This window comes from Octopus sinensis, linkage group LG3 (genome assembly GCF_006345805.1).
Source record: "Octopus sinensis linkage group LG3, ASM634580v1, whole genome shotgun sequence".
In the NCBI taxonomy this organism is placed as follows: domain Eukaryota; kingdom Metazoa; phylum Mollusca; class Cephalopoda; order Octopoda; family Octopodidae; genus Octopus; species Octopus sinensis.
In genome coordinates, this window is record NC_042999.1 from 128,147,359 (window position 1) to 128,169,991 (window position 22,633).

General features: G+C 33.6%; 1 protein-coding gene and 1 long non-coding RNA gene across 5 annotated transcripts in view; one reads left to right on the top strand and one right to left on the bottom strand.

Annotated features, from left to right (window-relative positions):
- LOC115209287 (endosome/lysosome-associated apoptosis and autophagy regulator family member 2) overlaps positions 1–19,755 on the top strand; it is a 129,414-nt gene extending 109,659 nt beyond the window's left edge. For 3 of the 4 annotated variants that reach the window (XM_036501295.1, XM_029777615.2, XM_029777616.2), the window contains 8 exons: positions 3,059–3,156; positions 4,887–4,966; positions 7,186–7,219; positions 11,187–11,429; positions 12,755–12,824; positions 14,328–14,410; positions 15,622–15,799; positions 18,112–19,755. In XM_036501295.1, the coding sequence (XP_036357188.1) occupies positions 3,059–3,156; positions 4,887–4,966; positions 7,186–7,219; positions 11,187–11,429; positions 12,755–12,824; positions 14,328–14,410; positions 15,622–15,799; positions 18,112–18,180 (855 nt within the window). In that variant the 3' untranslated portion in view covers positions 18,181–19,755. Of the gene's footprint in view, positions 1–3,058; positions 3,157–4,886; positions 4,967–7,185; positions 7,220–11,186; positions 11,430–12,754; positions 12,825–14,327; positions 14,411–15,621; positions 15,800–16,417; positions 16,446–18,111 lie in introns of all 4 variants that reach the window. The other variant, XM_036501297.1, reaches the window with a different exon arrangement.
- Positions 1,897–22,205, bottom strand: LOC118762565. Its single transcript, XR_004998318.1, has 3 exons — positions 22,193–22,205; positions 9,118–9,121; positions 1,897–2,052 (listed from the first exon to the last, which is right to left on the bottom strand). It is a non-coding gene; the product is annotated as an uncharacterized LOC118762565 (long non-coding RNA).
- Positions 22,206–22,633: the final 428 nt, after the last annotated feature.

The window sequence follows — 22,633 nt, forward strand, 5'->3', positions numbered from 1 at the left end:
TTTGTTGATGCCATCATCATCATTGCCATTGTTGCCATCATCATCATCATAGCTTCACCACCACCACCACCATCATCATGCATGTTGACAAAACTCTATGGGCACTATCATTTCCTCTGGTATTGACAAACTGCATCATAAAAGGAAAAATGTATTGTCAGTATCCTCCTCCTCCACATCATCATCATCTCTGTGTACATTGTGACCATCATCATCATCATCATCATAATCTTGTTGTGGTTGCCTCCCATTAGAAGGTCAAAGGTGCAATTCAAGTAGATGTAGCAGAATGGTTTCTTCAACTCAAACTAACTCAAGGTTTCTAACCTTAGGATTGCGAACTTGACTGCAAGGACTGTACTCGGCTGAGTTTGACAATGCAATTTGCTTTCCACACAGAAAATGGTTCCATGTCAAAAATTGTTCCATTGGGACTTTGTAATCATTCTTATCATCATTACTATCATCATTATCATCATCAGTAGATGTTTTTTGCTTATTTATCCGACATTCTCCATATTGGACTTCCTTCAGTTTTCCAGCTTCTTCTTTATACACTCTGTCGTATTGTATGTATAGATTTATATTTCTTGACATATGCGCGCGCGTGTGTGTGTGTGTGTTGATTGTGTTTTTGCAGTCAAGTGTGGTGATTTATATTCATCATCACCATCATCATCGACTTCATCATCAACTTCATCATCATCATAATTGACCTCATTATCTTCATTATCGTCATCAGGTGTCATCATCATCATAATTATTCCAGACAATGTTGATGGCATCATTTCATTATCATTATTCATTGATGCTTCTGTGGATTGCAGATGAGCATGATATATATTTTATCCCTCGGCTGATTTATCTGTCTGCAGGTTTACATGTGCAAACTCCTTATTTCTACTTACCCAAATTTCTGTGTCTTCCAGGTTGGCAATGAACCTTCAAGCTCTTTTCCTATTATTAGGCTTACCTGATTACCATTTTCATATTTATTTGTCTTTGTTGCAGCTTTGCTCCCTCCCTCCCTCCCTCTCTACCCCTCTTTCCTCTCATGTGTGTGTATGCATATGTATATATTATAGATATGCACATATATATTTGTGTGTATATATATATATATACCTCAGCATGGCTGCAGCTTTGAGTTGAAACCAATAAAAGGATATTATATATATGTATGTGTATATATATATATATATATATATATATATATATATATATATATATACTAGCAACGCATCCGTCCTTTGGATGGTTTAATTTGCTTTGGTGGTATATTTTTCACCAAATAATTGAACTATCATGAAGGTTTATGAGTAGCATGGCAATCTATGTTTCCAGTTAACCTAGGAATGGAAAATCAAATTGAAGGCTGGTTATTGTGGAGGTCATTGCACTTTAATGATCATAGACCATATAAGTTTGTAAATGTTGCAAAGTAGAGCTACTGAAGTGTTTTGGAAGTAGATTATGGATAATGACTACAAAATATAGTTGTTTTATATGAAAGCAAAATTTCTTGTCAGAAACAGCCACATAAATGGTGTAATGAAATTGAAGGAAGACATGGAAACTTCCCCTCTGCGAGTTTATTTTTTTCAACAGCAAAGGGAGCTATTTTCTTGGAGAGATAAGCCAACAAAATCCCCTTTATTCTGTCTTCCCGCATAGCCTGTGCATAAACTGACAGTGAATGCTGCATAAAGTTAAATTGGTATGGAGCTTTCTGAAAGATATGTATAGCTTTTGCTAGTAGAAGCCAGATAGTTTTTTAAAGGTTGATTCTTTGGGATGAATCATATGTGATTGTTTAAAAGAGGCTAGAATGACAATGGCAAAACGTATTTGAAACAATGGACAACAGTTGATATATCATAAGATTAAAAAAGTATGGAAGACCCTACAGATTATAAAACAGCTGATTAATGCAAATGAATAGGAATAATCTATTGTTGGTTTCCCACTGCTCTAGAGGCCTCAGTATCGATTTTTTAAAAGTCTAAGTAGCCTATGTTCAGGTCTAGGATATGAAGCAGCTGTGTATAAAATCTTTTAAAAATTGGATGAAATATGTAGAAGCTATTGAGGTACATTAAATTTTTGTACATGCTCTCACACACACGCGAAATTTCACTTTTAAAGATATTAAATAGATTAGATTAGTGTGTGTTTCCATGTTTGCATGTATGTATATGTTAGTGACAAAAAGCAACATAAAAACCCAGTTCTATATTTAAGAGATGTGGAATTATGTACATTATTTACATTATTTATATTTGACAGATATTTGTCATCATCTTGTTTGTTGTTAACATGTTTCAGCTGATATACCGTCCAGCCTTCATCAGGTGTCTTGGGGAAATTTCGAACCTGGGTTCTCATTCCTAAGGTAGTTTTCAATGTTGTTGTTGTTATTATTATTATTATTATTATTATTCTGTTTACTGCCTGGAAACGAACTCGGAATCTTGGGGTTAGTAGCCCGTGCTCTTAACCACTATGCCATACACATATGCCCACGGACATATGGCGTAGTGGTTAAGAGCGCGGGCTACTAACCCCAAGATTCCGAGTTCGTTTCCAGGCTGTAACCTAATAATAATAATAATAATAATAATAATAATATCGAAAAATACCTTAGGAATGAGAACCCAGGTTTGAAATTTCCTCAAGAAACATGATGAAGGCTGGAGGGTATAATCAGTTGAAACGTTGTGTTAACAACAAACAAGATGATGACAAATATCCGTCAAATATAAATAATGTAAATAAAAATCCCAGTTAAGAATCTGTTTTTAAATTTTTGAAAATAACATTACTTTGCTTATTTAAAATTTTAAAAAAGTTTTTTAATTATTCTGTTTGTTTCTTGAAATCTGAAATAATTTTTGATGTTTTATTATTATCATCATTATTTTATTTTTTCTTTGAGATGGTGGTGTTTTTATATGATATTTATAAGATTTAAAATATTTTTTTGTGCAAGTTTCTCATTATTATTGTACATCATTAAGTTTGAAGTTATTTCATCATTTTCTGACACTTTGTCTGCTAGCCACTGGGAGGTCCACGAACTCTATCTGCATCAGTATGCCGTTCTACTTTGGTACCAAGTAGGGATCACAAATCACTTGTCTCTACACAACCTGTAAGGTATGTTTGTATGAGCAATGTTCTGCTCTTATCTCTTTTTTCAAGTAATTGTATTACAAAAAATATGGGGGGCAGTAAGGTGGATGTCATAAATAAGAGATAATATTGAATTAAATGCTGTGTAGTATATAGTTAGTGAAGGAACGTGGCTTAGTGGTTAAGGTAAATGGGTCATGAATGTAAGGTCTTGAGTTCAATTCTCAGTGGCACATTGTGTTCTTGAATGAGACATTTTATTTCACGTTGCTCCAGTCCACTCAGCTGGCAAAATTCAATGGTACTTGTAATTCAAGAGGCCAGCCTTATCACATTCTATGTCAAGCTGCATCTCTCTGAGAACTATGTTGAGGGAATGTGTGTCTTTGAAGTGCTCAGCTACTTGCACATTAATTTCATGAGCAGGCTGTTCCATTGATCAGATCAACTGGAACTCTCGTCGTTGTAATCGACGGAGTGCCACCACAAAAAAGTATATAGTTACCACCAGTGATGGAAATGGAGCTGGGGTACACAAAAGAATGGTGTTCCACTACTTATCCGTTCATGTTGGAGATAGTGATACAGGTAGCTTGTAGTGTTGGCCCTACAACCTCAACCTTGTAGATTTTAGTTTACCCTTGTCCCAAAAACCCATTTTTATCACTGATGGGTGGTTACATCAGGGCTGGATTAAGACCCATCAAGGCTCTAAGCACTTAAAAGATTTTGGTACCCTCATAAAAGATTATGTAATTCAAAATATAAACAATAACAAACCATAAAATAAATTTTTATTTTTCAAAATGAAACAAAACAGTAAGAGGGAAAATAATGTTTATTTTTGTATACTTCCATTTTATTTATATTTGAAAACTTTCCTCCTACTTTTTTGAATTGCAAAGTATTTGATCAGATCCTCAAAATTAATCTTAGGTAACACATCTGCATCTATACTTAGTAGAGATAAAGGCATCCCAAATATTATTTTAGCAAGTTTTAAGTGGTTTCTTTTGTGCCATAAACCATTAACCATTTCTGTGGTGCCCCCTCCTTCCCTTGATGCCCTAAGCATGTACTTATTTTGCGGTTGATCCAGCACTGGGTTACATGCCTCTAACATAGTGCTATGATTAACTTTCCCTTCCATCTTCTCTGATAAAATAAGTATCTGTATTATATTTAGCTTAATTCCATAAATAGTGCCTATGCCATTGGCATAAATAATGGTAATAACAAGTCTTTCTACTATAGACACAAGGCTTAAAATTTTGTTGGGGGTGGATAGTTGATTATATCAACCCCAGTACTTGACTGGTACTTATTGACTCTGAAATTTGAAATCAGAATGTAAATGTCACTAAGCATTTTGTTCAGCATACTAATGATTTTGCCAACTCAGCAGCAGTAGTAGTAGTAATAATAATGGTTTCCAATTTTGGCACTAGGCCAGCAATTTTAGGAGAGGTAGGTAAACTGATTTTATTGTTCCCAGTACTCAACTGGTATTAATTTGACCCCCTCCAAAAAGATAAAAGGCAAAGTTGATCCTAGAAGCATTTGAACTCAGAAAGTAAAGCACTGGAAAAAATGCTGCTAAGCATTTTATCTGGCATGCCTACAGCAGCAATAATAATAATAATAATAATAATCAGTCATTATTTAATTTACTTCATTGTTTTTTGTTTTGTTTTAGCCAGATCATTAACAGGTCTGAAAATTTTATTGGCATGTTTTTTCTTTCTTTAACTCAGTTTGGGTGAACATCTAGTGAAAATCACTTCAGGAAGCAATATGACAAAATATTTTGAAGATGCTGGCTTCGAACCTGGTGGTAAGTTTTCTTCTTTCACTCCACTTTTATCAATTTTAGTTGCAGCCATCCTGCAGTCTTCAAGACTTTTAAAGCTGATCATATCGATTCCTATACTTTGATCTATTTTTGTTGATGCTGAGTTGACAATGTCAGTACATTTCAACTTCAAAACAAGAACGAGATTTGTAAGCTTAACTTTTCCCTAGCAAACTATGTGAAAATATGTTCAGTATTCAACCATGATATAATAAATTATATGTTATATTCTTCTGATACTATTTCCAAGTATATTCCTTCCTCACATTATAACTATGCTATATGTACTAGCTATCGTCTATCTTTCACTTTTGTGTGTTGAAATGATCATGATGGACAATACAAGAGGCTTTTCTCGAATTAATATCAGTACTCGCTTTTGCTTATTGTTTCGTGATTGGAAGAAAGTACAAGCTCTATACTCAATAGTTCATATTCAAATATCAAAATTTCACCAAATTTTTTTAATAGACGCAATCACGGGAAAATAAAAATATCTTTATGTTGCTTTATATACGATGTTATTGTTTTGTGTAAATTACAAATTTTTATTGGAGTTACTTACCCTTGATCACTAGGAGCAAGCAGAGTTATGTACCTTGGTCCAGTATCCCAGCACATGTGGGTAGTAACATTTGAACTTACGCAGCCAGTAGTCTAGTAAAGTCTTACTTTCTAATTTTGGCACAAGGTCAGCAATTTTGAGGGAAGGGTGCAAATCAATCATGTCTAACTCTAGTATTTGATTGGTTGTCATTTCATCAACTCCAAATGTATGAAAGACTAAGTAAACCTTGGTGGAATTTAAATTCAGAATGTAAAGACCTGGAAGAAATGCTGCTAAGCATCTTGTCTGACATGTTAACGATTCTGTGAGTTTGCTACCTTCAGTAGTCAAGCAAGTTAACTTCACAACCATTGTGTTTCACTAGAAAACTTTCAAAAAATATAAAACTTAAAATTCAAACTTGCTTAAAAAAAAAAATCACATGACCTTGTTTAGGAAAATTTATCCTCTTTCTATAAGCACTTCAGTTATATTTGAAGGAATTCATTGGTTAGAGCATTGAGCTCATGGTCATAAGGTAGAGAGTTCAATTCCTGGACCAGGCTGTGTGTTGTGTTCTTGAGCAAAACACTTTATTTCATATTGCTTCAGCTCTTGTATCAGTGGTTTCCTGACAGATCACTCTATCAAATTTAGTGTAGCCCAGTGTTTGATTTCTTCTGCACAATCTTCTTCCTATTCATCAATGACCTACTTGTCTCCTACTTGTTATTACCTTCAATAATTACCATTTCTATGCAGATGATACCACCTTTTGTTCCTCCCTAACATTCTGTAGCCAAGCGTCATCCACATGAAATCTAGAACCCACACTGCACTGATGCTGTGAAAGGAAACTTTGAAAACATTCAGGTGGCCCATGCACTTTGTCTCCTTCAACAGCAGAAAAAGATAATCTCTAAGCATAACAAGAAAATATCACACTTCACTTCCTTCTAAAATTAGCAGTGGAGCCCCTTACAATTGCTTCAGATGCTAGGTCTCTCCATCACTAAGAGTCTCACTTGGAATAGGAAACACGAAATCATAAAGACTAGCCTTTCACTTCAGAGACATAAAATGCTTTAACTATAAACTCTCCACAAAGTTCAGGGATGACCTGTTAAAGTGTGCTGCTTTTACATCTGGGGGTGCTAGAGAAAGGCCTCTTTTGGTTATGAATGACGATGGGATTGCACCTAGAAAGTTACGTTCTTAGGCACAAGTCCAGGCAAGGTTGTTTATGAAAAACCAGCAGTTGCCTGTGCATGCCAGCCATCCCTCTCCATGCCATCAATGTCATAGAAGGGAAAGGCAAAGGCCAATACAACTTGGCACCGGTGAGGGTGCTGCTCAATTCTACAGCTTAGTGAGCTGGTGCAATAGCGTAACAAAGTGTCTTGCTCAAGAACACAACACAAAGCCTGGTCAGGAAATCAAAATAATGTAAATAAAGCTTATGCATATTTTTATATTCCTGCTGTTAGAGGGCTGGATTAGCAGAATTGGCAAGTATTGGATAAAATACTCTGTGGTATTTAGTTGTGCATCTCTACATTCTGATGTCAAATTCTGCCAAGCTGATCTTATATAATTATAATGCTATATGTATTCATCTTAAAATAATATATATATATTTCAATTGTTGTTTCAGATGAAGACATTCATTTTCATTACAAAGCAGAGAGGTGAGTTCTTTTCATTTTTATGAAATTTTTTTGTTTTAATACATTTTGAAAATTCAGTTAAACATATAATATTTATATATCATCATCATCATCAATAACAGCATTTTTAGTGTCCACTTTTCTATGCTTGCATCTGTCACACAAAACTCTTTGAGTCAGATGTTCTTTACCAGATAATCATCTTCTTGCCAACCCTTTCTTACTTCTGAGCAAAGAAATATTTTCCGTTGTTCTATGAACATGAACAAAGCAAGGGCAGGGTATGTATCTTAGAGAATTGCAGACAAATGACAGTGGCACCATTTTTTGCTTGAATAATCACTTTTACAAATGTCAAGACAAGGGGATACAAACACCCCACTCCACCCATATAAACACATGCATGCATGCATACATACATACGTATATCACTGTATCAACCAATCTATTGGATGTTATACTTGCTGGTTACAATGTGCTTCTTTGCATTTTTGTAGCTTCTGAATGATGCCATCCTACTGGCTATGTGGGTGAGCCAACATTTTTCATGAATGGAATGCTAGTCCATTCCAAGGTTTCCTATTTACAGCTGAGTGGACTGGAGCAATATGAAATGAAGTGTTTTGCTCAAAACACACAATGCACCACTGATCTGAGAATCAAAACCATGATCTTGTGACTATGAGTGCAACATCATAATCACCAAGCCACATACTTTTCACTCACACACATATACATGCACATGTACATACATATATTTATACAGAGAAAGAGAAAATGTGAGAGAGGGAGATAGATAAAAGTTACACAAATAACATGAGTAAAATTTGAGGAAATGTGAAAGCAACCAAACAAAAAATTCTGTGTAGTGCCAGACAAGTAAGCTCATGTGGCTATAAAGGGTAGAAATATAGAGTAAAAAACAAAAAGCAAAGATGTGAACAGTGAAGCTCAATTTGAAAAAAAGAAAAATACAAGAGAATCTGATGTTTTGAGTGATAAATTTTGTCAAAGAGAAGAAAATAGAATGGGATAAAGAATTGAACAGCAAGAGAAACAGAAAATTGTACAGTATAAAATAAAATGTCTGTTTACATGGCAGGTCTGAATGAAAGCTGTGAAATGAAACAGAATGACCAAAAGTAGCAGTATTTATATGGGTCACAATGAGGTTAAAAGAACAAAGAGAGATGGAATGAGAGAGGGAGAGAGAGAGAGAGAGAGAGAGAAAGAAGGACAAGGAGAGAAGAGTGAAATGGAAGAGAAAAAGTAAAGGATGAAAGGTGAGAAATGTAGCAGGGCACTCACAGTACCAGTTTGTGTATGGATGTGTGTGTGTTTGTACATGGATGTGTAGGTTATATGTTTAGTAGAACGGCACCTGTATGTATTGTATTTTTGTGAACGAGGGGTAATGTATCTGTGCGATGTTTTAAGATAGGGAGACCTGTATGAAGGGGTGGTAAGTTGGAGGAATGTTTATATCTTTATTTAATGTGAGAGGGTTTGTGTTTCTGTGTGTGTCTGTGTATGAACACATGAAGTGGGCAGTTATGCCCATGTGCCAGTGCAGTTTGTGGTATGTTCAATCTATATGGGTATATAGATGCATAGTATTGTATATGTGTGCATATATTTATCTGTATATATGTATGTGAACGTATATATATATATATATATATATATATATATAAACATAGATAGATAGATAGATAAAAATAGTTATGACTTGTTTATGGGGTTACCCAAGGTTTTGTGTCCACAAAGCACTTAGCTTTACAGTGTCTCATCAGACCCTAAAGGCCAGTGGAGGTTATAGGCCATTATGGTCTGATGAGATGGTGTAAAGCTAAGTGCTTTATGGATGTGTAACCCTGAGTGACTCCATAAACTGGCCATAACTATCTTTATCTAAATACTCTACTGCTCTATAACTTAGAATGTGCTTCCCTTTTGAATTTATGATTTACTGACAATATATACATGTGTATATATATATATATATATATATATATATATATATATATATATATATGTACATATACAGGGTGCAGTAAATCAATTGTTGTCTAAATCATGCAAAAATGAAAATATCACTGACATCTCATTTCAACATATATTTACCAAAATTACATAAAAATATCTTGAAATGCTAAAGAGTAAATTTATTCAATAAAATTGCCATTGGCTTCAACCATGGCTTCCAGCCAACTTTCGAATCTCCTACAACTCTTTTGGATGGCCTCCTTGTTTAAGTTGGTGAATGCTGCCATAATCCTTTCCTTCAGTTCATCTTTGGTGTTGCAAGGAATTTTGTTGGTCTCTTGCTCAATTACGCTCCACACAATAATCAAGGAAGTTGCTGTCTGGGGAGTTAGGTGGCCAAATGGTAGGGGTGATGTGGTCGCAGAAATTGTCTGACAGCCATGATTAGCTTCTCCTGTGTGTGGCATGATGCAGAGTCCTGTTGCCGGACATAAGGTCTTTCAACAGCCACCCTCTTGACCCAGGGCAGCCCTACCTCCTCCAGGCACTTGATATAAGCCTCTGTGTTGAGTTTGAGGCCATGTGGGAAGATGAATGGAGGCATAACATTGCCATCACTAGTAATCACTTCAAAAACCATGATTTTTTATTTTATATCACTCTCAGTACATGTTTTGTTGACTCAGATTGACATCCAACACTCCGAAATGTTCATATTGGATCTTCTGGCGCAAATGCCAAGCAGTTCAATATGTCATTTACAAATTTCTGGCAGAGTGAATTGCATCATGGTGCTGTTTTTCTCAGTCAGTGTCCAACTCACCCTACTATACTGTATAGTTGACAAAATCAAAAACAAGCAATGCGCATGTGCGAAATTAAAAATATAAAATAGCGACAATTTACCCATCGCATCCTGTACACACACTCACACACGTGTCAGTTGTATATTGTAATATTCACCTATTGTGTATGTACCTGTGTTATTTTCTTTTGATTGTTCTGTTTGTATTCATAATCACTATTACTTTTCTTTCTCTTATTTCTGTATAAAATGATCTTGCCAATAAATTAAAATATAGTTTACTCAGGAGTACACTGAAATTTTCAGTAAAGCAATTTTATTGCAATTATTTCCCTTGCTTGCTCGAGATATTAAACACTTGTAGAAGATATTTAGTGATACAGCTAGTGAGGCTGAATGGATTGGTAATTAGTAAGTGATGTGCAGTTTCACTTTTTGAACATAAGTTTTCTACTCAGATGATGGCCTGAGAAGCTGATGTCTTGTATCGTCTCACTAGTGCTGTGCTGTTTCCATTTTGGTTGACTGTGTAGGCTTTAGCATTACTGAAAATTTTATCGCTTTTTCATTTAACTTGAAATGGTGAGATTGAAATTTGCTGTGGGTTCTGACTAAGAAGTGTGCTTGTGCATATGATTTACTTGCAATTAAGATATACAAAAATGTTCACATTCAAGATTTTCAAGATGAAATCTTATTTATTTTTAAATGGAGAAATTACAGTGATGGTTATTTGCATGGATGAACACATACTTTAGAATAAAAAACAAGGTTTGCAGCATAAGTAAATTTTTGAACCCTTCCTCTGCAAAAATTTAGAGGGAACATTGGTACTGACCATGACAGAAATCTTTATATTCTAACACAAAGCATTTTTATTGTAGTTTTTAAGAATTGGCATAATTTACAACTTATATTGACAAACCATTTGAGCTTTTAATTCTCATTATTATCCCAATTCATTACACTGTTACACAAATCATTGCTCTCCATACTAATAAATAAGAAAAAAATTGTGTTTTGCTGTTATTAGAGAATCCTGAATACCCCCATGTGACTGAAGGTGGACTCATAACGATTATGTTGACAATAAAGCCTTTTTTAATTTCTCTAAGTATATTTTTGTTATAATTTCTTCAAAATTTTCAGAGATAAAAACCTTTATTTCTTTTCTTTTTTTGTGTGTGTGTCATCCAGTCCAACAGCTGCTTGTCAGGATGGCCGAGAGACAATCATTACACTTCGATGCGATGTGAAAGAAGACAAACGTGGGACTATTGACTTGCCACCTAAATGTCCAGATGGCACATGTGATGGTTGTACTTTCCACTTTCTGTGGCGTAGCCAACATGCCTGTCCTGTTTGCAGAGAAGAAGATTATGATGTTATTGTTAGCGAATGTATAGCTGGTGAACAAACAATTCATTATTATCCCAAAAAGTAAGTATTATAACCAAATATTATTATAGATAAATATAAATGTATTATCAGGCAACAGGTCATACATAATTTCTTTCTTAGATATAGGCTCCCTTTATTAAAAAGAAATAAATGCATCATGTTTTTTTTTCTTAAAATAAGTGCCTATTGGGTGATAGTGGAGGCACATGGCCTAGTGGTTAGAGCAGTGAACTCGCAGGCGAGGGATTGCGGGCTCCGGCAGAAGGTAATGGTGAACTTCTGCTGACTCTTTTGCCACAACTTTCTCTCACTCTTTCCTCCTGCATCTTGCAGCTCACCTGCGACAGACCAGTGTCCCGTCCGGGTGGGGAACCTATACGCCAAAGAAACTGGGAAACCAGCCCTTATGAGCCAAGCGTGGCTCGAGTAGGAACAAACTGTTGGGTGATACTTCAGAGCTTCTGGAACCTACAAAACATCTTTAACCCTTTAGCATCCGGATTACTCTGTCAAATGCAATGGTTATTCATTCACATTGTTTTGAATTAATTATGCATTACTTCATAGCTCTGAGATTTCAATGAGGTGATTGTTTTAGTTTTGGTTACTTTGCTGATGCTGTTGCAAATGGTATAAATATCAGAAGTTTGTGTTTTCTCTTCACACCAACTCTCAAACTTTATGCTAATGTAAAAATATCATAGATGCAGGTGTGGCTATGTGATGAGGATTTTTTTCTCAAGCACATGTTTCTGGGTTCAGTTTCATTGTGTGGTACCTTCAGCAAATGGTTTCTACTATAGCTTCAGGGAAACCAAAGACTTTGTCATGTATATCTGTCTATGTACAAGTGTATATGTGTTTGTACCCAACTACCACTTGGCAACCAATGTTGCTTTGTTTATGTCCCCACAACTAAGCAGTTTAGCAAAGAGATCAATAGAATAAGTAACAAGCTTTAAAATAAAAATGCACTGGGGTTAATTTGTTTGACTAAATTCTTCAGGATGGTGCCCCAGTATGGTTGCAGTCAAGTGACTGAAATATATAAAAGACATACACACATGAGATCAATGATATCTGTGTCTTAGTTAAAACTGAAAGCTATGAACATTAAGGTGACTTAATACTTACCTCAGTCTGGTGGCTAAACAGAAGCAACTTCCAGATTTTCCAGTAAAACAGCAATTGTGATTGATTAGACAAATACTTGAAAATGTTCCTAGTTGGTATTTCTCTCTGCTTTGTCCTTTACATGCAAAAGACATTGTAAAAGTCTAAGAAAATATAATTTGTAAAATGAAATCTATTTGAGATTCTTTATTTTTTTAAACATAATATAAACTTTAAATTTCTTTTTGCAGGCATTGCATGATAATCAATAATGAGAAGCCCACCACCAAGAAAAAGAAATGTTCTTCAATTCCCTTTGCTGTAAGAATTTATTATATTATTAGTATATCTATGTCATCAAAACTGCTGGCAGTTTTATTAATGAGAGAAAATGGTGCATTAAAACAATGAGAGAAACGACTTATAAATGTCAGTAATTGAGTAAATATATATATATATGTGTATATGTATATATATATATATATATATATATATATATATATATATATATATATAAGGTCATTCCAAAAATTATGGCCAGATTCAGAAATATAATTTTATTCCGGAAAAATAAACAATAGAAATGTTTTGATTAGTCAGAGTGTGAGCCGTGAACATCTTTGCATCTCTGCCATCAATCAACAAGATTATGCCTTGTTGATAAAAACTTATTGACTTTGATGCTAAGAAATCTTTGAAAGCTGATTCTACATCTGGTTCAAACCTGAAAGTTTTATCACTGAAAAAAGCGTTTTCAGTGATTAAAAAAATGGTAGACAGTGGATGAAAGTTTAGGGGAATATGGAGGATATGGTAAAGTCTCACATCTCAAGTCTGTAAGATTCTGGAGCGTCATTCTTGCAACATGTGACTTTGCATTATTGTGGCGCAGAATTGGGCCGTGCTCATTCACCAATGGAAGTCTCATTTTTTTCTAGTAAGCATTCATATCTGAGTTGATTGCAGTAAACCTCTGCTGTAATGCTCTGATTGGAGAACACCAATTGCAGACTACCAGTCACCATAATCTTTTGCTGATGCAACTTTGGCTTTGGGAAATGTTTGGGGGTCTCATCACAATCAAGCCATTTACGGTTATCAAAGGATCCACTTTTTGTCACAAGTGACTGTTCGGTCAAGAAAAGGAATATTGATATTTTGCAGAAAGAGCATCGAGCACTCTTCAAAGCTCCAAACGTTTTGAATTTCATTGAGCTCATGTGGTACCCATTTATTGAGCTTTGCCACCATAGCAGGTTGCATGAGACCGTTGCAATATCGATACCAAGTCCCTGAGACATTTCTGTTAGACTTTGATGTGAGTTTTGTTCAACAATTGCATTCACCTTGGTTTTATCTTTGTCTTTGTTGTCATGGTTACAACAAAACTGTTTAGTTCATCATATTTTGTTGAAATTTAGAAAAAAAGAAGAAAAAAGTCAATTTAAAAGAATAAAGATTCAGTTGAAACCTTTCAGTTTTTTTTTGTGATGCCATTGATTTTTTTCTTTTCTTTTAAAGAAAGAATTTAAATAAAAATTTTATAAAATATTCTTTGTAAAGTAATTGATTTATAAATAAATATGCAATAATTGATCTGCTCAGTAATTATTTTTGAATCAAATTTGCAATAGAAATCTTTGATTGAAAATAAGGAATCCATTGACTTGTTGAAGAAATTATATAAATCAGTTTATTTATTTTATTTTTCCTCTTTTAAAAATATCTTAAACATAAAAAAGCCTTATCAAATATGCTTCCTTTCAGTTATGATATTTTATCATTTATTCACTCAATATTTCTTTTCATCTTTTTCTTCTTCAGATTGAAATAGGTAGCATGTGTGCGCTGTCAGTTGGCTTATTGTTGCTCTGTTTGGTATTTTACTGCTGGAAGAAAAATAAGAAGTAAGATGGATTTGTAATTTTCTCTCTTTTGTTTTTTTACTGTTTTAGTATTTGTTTATGTAGGCATATAACCTAGTAGTCAGGGTGTTGGGTTCAATTCCTAGACTGGAATTCCTTAGCTCATTAGTATTCAGATCATTCTGTTATCTATATATATATAAAACTGAGAATGTGTGCATCACTAAAACTCGAGAACTACCCACCCGATTTCATACATTCACAAAATTTTATTTGTCAAGTTCGAGAAAGGAACATAGTAATGAAAAAAATAACAAGATTTTTTTCCAGAATTCTGACGACTTTTTTTCTCAATATATATATATATATATATATATACACACACACAAACATACGTATATACATACATATAAGAGACCAAAGTGTATGTATGCCTTTAATACAAAATGGGACACAAACGCAAAACATCCAGAAAGGTGATACAAAAAAAAGGACAACAAAACATTGAGATAAATGGTACAAAGAAAACAAGGATGGGTCATTCAGAGATTTGTTTCCTCAGTTGAGTTCCAGATTATCTTTGCAATTTCAGCTGGTTAACATCTTTACTATTCATAATATATCTGCTGTTATTAATAACCAATTATTATTTATTGTTATTATAATTTAGTGGCTGGAACTGGCAAATGGCACTTGCCTTTGCTGTGTCAGGGTCATCCAGGGTTGTCTTTGAGGTTCCCTGTGTCACACTAAATGGGTGTCTCCACCATTTTGAGTGTTATTTTCTGTTCTTGTTTTATTATTCTATTACTCTGAGCTGGCAGAATCACTAGTATGGCAGACAGAATGCTTGGTTGCATTTGTTCTGGCTTTTTATGTTCTGAGTTTAAATTCTGCTGAGGTCAGTTTTGTCTTTCATCCTTTCAGGATTGATAAAATAAATACCATTAAACTATTCCCCTTCTCCTAAAAGTGCTGGTCTTATGCCAAAATTTGAAGCCATTTTTTTACGTCATTGTTTTTGTTGATCTCACTCTGTTACTGTTTCTTTGTTTGTTTCTTTTTATTTCATCGTTGTATTGTCTCCAGTGGTCAATAATAAAGGAAATTGTCGTTGTTGTTATTGTTGCAAACTAAATCGTTAATCAGTCAATTCAGTTTATTTCTCAGTGTAGATGTAAGTTCAGTGTCAATTACATTTAAAATCAAAAGAAAATCATGGAAAACACTAAAATGCAAGCTTTTGTTTTCAGACTGGAATACAAGTATATGATGTTAGTGGAAAGTGCCACTGGGGAAAAGGAGCTTCCAGCTGCTGAAACTTGTGCCCTTGATGATGGGGAAGAAGAACATTTTGATGTGGTTGACTTTCCTAAGGACTCTAAACGTAAAAGCCTGCTGAAGACTCTCCGCTCCAAAATGGGATCAAGAGTGAGTATTGTTGTGTTATCAAATAGTTTCTATTCCTCGTGGTGGTTGTAGTTGTGATTGTGATGGTTACCACATTGATGGAGTTGTTTTTAGCCTAGACTGACAGGGTCTATGATTTTTGATTTTTTTAATAAATGTTACTTTAGCAGTTGAAATTAGTTCAGAGATGCTTTTCACTGTAAACTTATTAAGAACAAGTTATATTAAATCTAAATGTCATAAAATAAGTTCACATAAGGTGAAATTTTAATATTTTGATTGGAGCTCATCATCATCATCATCATCATCCTTTAACATCTGTTTTCTATGGGTTGGATGCCATCCTTTTGAACTCTTATGTTATTTTATGAATTCCCTTAATAATTTATTCTTTTTATACTGATGCAAAACATGAGTTTCCTCGTACTGTAGTGTTATTTTTACGCTAAATCTAATTATTACATTTTTGTTGTAAATTATTTAATAATGACAAATAGACAAAGAAAGAGGTTAGTATATATTGTTTTAATGTCTTCGAAATAAAATCTAAAAGAAAGTTATATGCAACACTTCAAAAAAAAAAGAAGAAATAAACAATGACCTTTTCTTTGAATGGCTTCTCTTCTCTTTCTGCTTCAGAAGGATTGTGATTTTGTTAAACTTGAAGGTAGGCAAAGTGATGTGATCTTGAGAAGGGCTTTTCTTGTGCTGATTCATAAAGCTTACCTTTTGTTTATATTGTGATATAGTTCATACATTGATATAGTTCATACAATGCTTTCTAAGTTTTTGTGTGCGTGTGTGTGTCTATTTTTTTATGAGTTTTTCACATTTAATTTGAAATTATTTTACTTCAGATGCTCATTTCATTGTTCTGTTCTTTATTGTGCGATATCAGTGTTTGTTGCTCGCATACTATGGAGTTACCACAGAGGAGGCAATAAAGCATTAAATAAAGGATTATATTCTTATATTCCATTACTGATTAGACATTGAGAATCAGTTATATACTAGAGTCAATGCAATCAACAGTACCCTTGCCCTACAAACTTTTTACCATGTGCCATTGATATGGTGAAGCCATTCCATTTTGGTAGCTTATTTTGTCATGATAGGTCAACACTTGTGTTATGTGTGCCATTATTAATTGTTCTTACTTGTAAAATTTATTGGAATACTCTTTTTTTCTTCAAAATAACATCTGTTTCTAAAAATCTAAAATCATCCATATACATATATATCAAAATTTGAGGGCAAAATGTATTTAATATTAATCACTGGATCAGTAAAGTACAATTTTAACGAGGCACAAAGCTCTGCTTTAGATGATTGTATAAAAAGAGAAAATAATTACATCATTTAAAAAAAGCATAACAATCAAACATCGAATAGTCATGATTTTTTTAAGAAATATGATTATCAGGGAGAAGAAGCAGTGTTGAGATTGATAACACTGATGCTGTTTATGTTCAGAGAAAACAGTTATAAGTCAATGTGTGAATGAGAAATGTTGGTTGGGAGGGAAAACAGAAAGTTTGTTGATTAGATTATTTTATGATTTTTATATTTTTATCTTTGAAAGAATTATTGTGTGATATTTGTTTGATCTCAGAAACTGGAATTTGTGGAGAAATCTAGCCTGTTAATTGTATTGATTTTTTGTTTGTTTGTTCAAGTAATCATATAGCTTAAATAATGTATGCCTGCAAGTAAAGAATAATTTTAGCTTGTTTGTTGGTTTAGAATGGTCAGACTAGTTCAACATGTTGCTGAAAGTTAACACATGGTTGGATTTTTTTTTTTTATTAATAAGGACCAGAAAGTGGCAGTTTGGCAAAATTGGTATTTAGTTATTAGTGATATATGAGTTTAAAATCTGATTGAGAAAGACTCTGCCTTTTATATTTCTGTTGTTTATTATATAAACTACTAATCATATATTGGAGTTGATACAACCAACTACCTCCACTTTAAATAAATAAAAATAAAAATGCTGGCCTTGAGCCTGAATTTGGAATATTATTTTCATAAGAATTAGAGAGCAGTGGATTGGCAAAATTTATATATAGTTATGTCACTTTACATCTAAGATGAAATCCCACTAAGATCAACTTTTCATTCTTCTGTGGTCAATAAAATAATTACCAGTGCATGTATTGGAGTTGATATGTAATTGTCTGTACTCTTCTTGAAGTTTTTGGCCATTTTTTTTTGGTTACATTGAATGAAAATCAAAGAATGATCAACACCTTATTTTGGAAATCAGTTTATGATTTTACTTTGTTTTCACTGAATTTTTATTTCAACAGAATTTAACATGTTTTCCATTGCAGGATAGCAGCCATTTTGAAAATATACCATTCGACCATGTAAAGATGCCACTTGATGAACAGTTTACATAAGGTGTCACTTAGAACTACTGGCTTAACATTGGATTAAAAAGAAAAAAAAACAAAAAAAAAATTTATTATGAAAAAAAATGTCATTCTACAAGTCCATATTTTTGTGTTATAGTTTGTTAAAACTGTGCTTTTATTGGATTTTTACTGGAAACCTGTTTGAAGATGCCTCAAAATATAAAAGGTCATTGAACTCAGCTTAAACAGAATCAAAGTATTTGAAAAAAACATTCCAGTATTTGTAACGTTGCTACAACATGGCTAAACCACTGTTACCAATAGGAGCCTGTTGACGTGTGGATATTGTCTTATACAAACATACATCAATGGTCCCTCTCACACTGATTTATGTTTTATTGGCAAGTTTAAATGTTCAGTACTGTTATACAGATGTGTCTAAAATATGATGATGTAAATCATTACTATTATATTATGGTTATATGCAGATGTGTCAATATTGTTAACAGACTTTTATAAAATTATATATATATATATATATATATATATATATATATATGTATGTATATATATGTATGTATATATGTATGTATGTGTGTGTGTGTGAAATGAAAGCATTTGACAATACTTTCATATAGGCATATACCATTATTGAAGAATATACAATGCTGTCACACACATATCTCAATGCTGTCGTATGGATACACCTCATACGCTTCAACACCCCTCCACATAGAAATGTGTCATGTTACATTGGCATCTATACCCACCATTCTATTAATATACTATCATATTAATATTAATATGATAGTATAGTCATATGTCTGAATCTTTGGCTCAATTTTTTAAATTTAGTTCTAAAATTGTTCTTCATTTTTTTCTAATAAAATACTTACAATCTTTATTTTTTGTATTTTATTTATAGACTGCTTTTAAAATGTTAAAAACAAAATTTAAAATGATTAAATGTACAAAAACTTTGAGAGAATGTATAAATTTGTTTTTTTGGAAATTTATTCTATCACAAGAACAATGAATATATTCCAAGGAGGCCATTTTCATGAAAACTTCATAATAAACTGTCATGGCCAAATATATAATTTTAAAGATGTTTTTTGTCTGATTATGTAATTTAAGTACTTGTTTTGTTTTAAAACTTAGCTGACAAAAAAGTAGTTACTTTTTTTCAATTGCAAATTCTTTATTTATAACTGTGGTTTGGAGAATAGTTGTACTAATTCTAAAATGTCAAAGAGTCACCACAAGTCTTTTTTTTTTCTTGAAATTTCTCTTGTTGATTCCCTCCAGTAGAATGTTAAAAAATAAAAATAAATTAAAAAGAGAACGTTTATCAACTCCCACCAAAATTTGGAGATGACTTTCCAGTTTCCAACCCTAAAGTTTCAGAAGACGTATATAAATTATCACTCATAACCTCTATTATAAACACAATCATATTTTTAAATATATATTATCACGCAAAACTTTTCACAGAAACTTACACACATTCTTATTTTATCTGAAGAGAAAAATCTGCAATCATTGGTGATTTTGTACATTCTTCCAGGAAAAGGTGAGACCTATTGACTTCTTTCTTGAATAAAATATTCTCCAAATCTCCATTTTCTGCAGTATTATTATTTCTAATAAAAAACTTGGCTTAATTCTCCTCTATGTACCCCAAACTTTATAGATTAAGCTGCTGCTTGTTGTTCTTCTTTACTAGCTCTACTTTATATCCTGTTAAGAGTTAGTTGAATATGTACTAGTAACACACTGGGGCTGGTTCAATCAATTCTATCCCTGCCTTATAAATAATAGTCATATTTGTAGCCAAAAGAAATCAATATTACAATGGAAGTCCACTGAGTAGCAGAAACAGTAGAGCAGTTTTATTGATGTTGTGGTTTCTGAGGTGCCCATGGATGTTATTAGCCAACAAAAAATTTCTGAGATGCAAATCTGAGCAAGCTCAACTAAATGATAAATTTTCAACCTTGAATTCAAATTCTAAATCTTGATTCTGACTAATGAAGAGCAGGTAATACTCATGAACTTTACAAATTCATTTTTCGGTTGGTTGACTGGAGGGAAAAAATAGACAAGGCAGGAGGAAGAGAGTTATTCTAGAGTGATACAGTTCTATAAATATCATAAAATACATCTTCAGTGTTTAAGATCTCTGAAACAGCTGTAGGGAACAAATTATGAATCAAAGATGAATTTTAGGCTTCTCTACTATTCTAAATTTGTTACTCTCAACTATCATTTTACCTGATTCTGTATATGCATACAAGTTTATTCTACCAATTAGAGTTACAGTTCTTTGAAAGAAGAATTGTATGAAATATTTAAGTTGTTGGGATTTGTTGAGTGAAGCAAAATAAGGATGGTGAGAAGTAGATATGATTGATTAAAGTTCTTTCAAGGCTGTGCTCTATCATGGCTGTAGTGTAATGTTTAAAACAAGTTGAAGAATATCAGAAGTCTATATTCTGAATAGAGACATAAACAAGCCATTGATATTGTCATATGTAGTTGATGATTGCCACAATAGACAAAGGATGAAAGATATGAGACGATGGTAGTTCAGTTGGGTTCAAGCTGCATATAATGAATGCACAACACTCATGAACAATTAACAGAATTTTATTTTACTGCACAAATACTTTGCATGTTGGGTAATGAATTAAAAATTGCAACAACAAGGTTTACACACTAGAAGGACAATTATGTAGCTCTTACAAATAATTGCTTAAAAAGGCTCTGTAACCGAACTGCCAAGACAGGAGAAAATATACATACTGGGTTCATGTTGATAAACTGTAGCTGCATGTTTAGGTTGAGTAACAGTTGTGATAACAACTCTTAAAAGTAGCAGAATGAGTATGTGGTTAGCTTAGTTGATGGCAACTACACACTGAAGTTTGGTGCTCAAAACATGCCTATTTATATGCCTAGTTAGGGGAATATTCTGGAGGCTTCTAGATGGATGCATCATGTGATATCTGGCTGCTAGTTGGTCCATAACTCAGCTGATCACATGGAAAATCTGTTACTAGACCATAATTTTAACTTGTCTCCATATCTGCTCACTTGAATTCCTCTTATAGCCACTCTTTACTCCATTGACTTGGTCCATGGTAAAGGTCTTGGTGTGTTAATTCAAATCTTTTGAGCACTACTAAGTGTTTCTTATATAGAGATTCTCTCGATCTCATTTGTTAACTCTACACACACACATGTGTGTGTGTGTGTGTGTGTGTATATACATATACACATACATGGTTGTGTGGTAAGAGACTTATGGTTCAGGATTCAGTCCCACTGTGTGACACTTTGGGCAAGTGTCTTCTACTATAGCCTTTGGCCAACCAAATCTTTGCGAGTGGATTTGGTAGACAGAAACTGAAAGAAGACTATGGCATATATGTTTATGTATACATCTATGTTTGTCACTGTGTCTGTGTTTATCTTCCACCACCACTTGACAACCAGTAGTGGTGTGTTTATGTCCCTCTAACTTAGCAGTTTTGCCAAAAAGCCAGATGGAATAAGTATGAGGTTTCAAAAAATAAGTCTTACGGTTGATTTGTTTGACTAAAACACTTCAAGGCAATTCCCCAGCATGGCTTCAATCAAATGACTGGAATAAGTAAAAGGTAAAAGATACATACACACATATATATAGTGAAGACTCACGGCCCAGTGGTTAGAGCATTGGACTTACAATTGAGAGGTTATGAGTTTGATTCCCAGCTGGGTTGTGTGTTGTGTTCTTGAGCAAGACAATTTATTTCACATTGCTCCTGTTCACTCAGTTGCAGCAACACTGGTGCCAAGCTGTATCAGCCTTTGGAAAGTGTGGAGAGAGGAGCCTGGTATGCATGAGTGACTGCTGGTCATCCATAAATAATCTTGCCCAGACTTGTGGCTTGGAGGGGAAGTTTCTAGGTGCAATCTCAATGTCATTCATGATCTGAGGGGATCCTATATATATGTATATATATATTTATTGGGTCATCCATAAATATTGTGTTTTTTCAATCGCATGAACTAAAAGTCAGAGAGTGACAGGATAAACTACCTTCAACTTGCTATAAAAGCAGGTAGTAATTTTACCTTGTATTTATTCTTAGTGCAAGTTTTGAAGAGTGCAGTTTGATTTTAACAGTTATTTTTTCAAAGCTATAAATGGAAGTGAGAAAAGAATATATTTGGTATATTTTGCTTTATGTGTTCAATAATGGCAACAATGCAATGGAAAGAGCGAGGAATATTAAATGAGGTATATGGGGATTGGACAAAATGCATAAGCCAGTGTTAACAGTAGTTCCAGAAATTCCGAACCGGTAACTACAGCCTAGAAGATGAAACATCCTGGAAGATCTGTAGAGCTCAACGAGAACGTCCTGCAAACCCTGGTGGAACAATACTCATAACTGCTGAGGAACTAGCAGAGAAGCTTGGTTTTGGTCATTCAACCATTCATTGACAC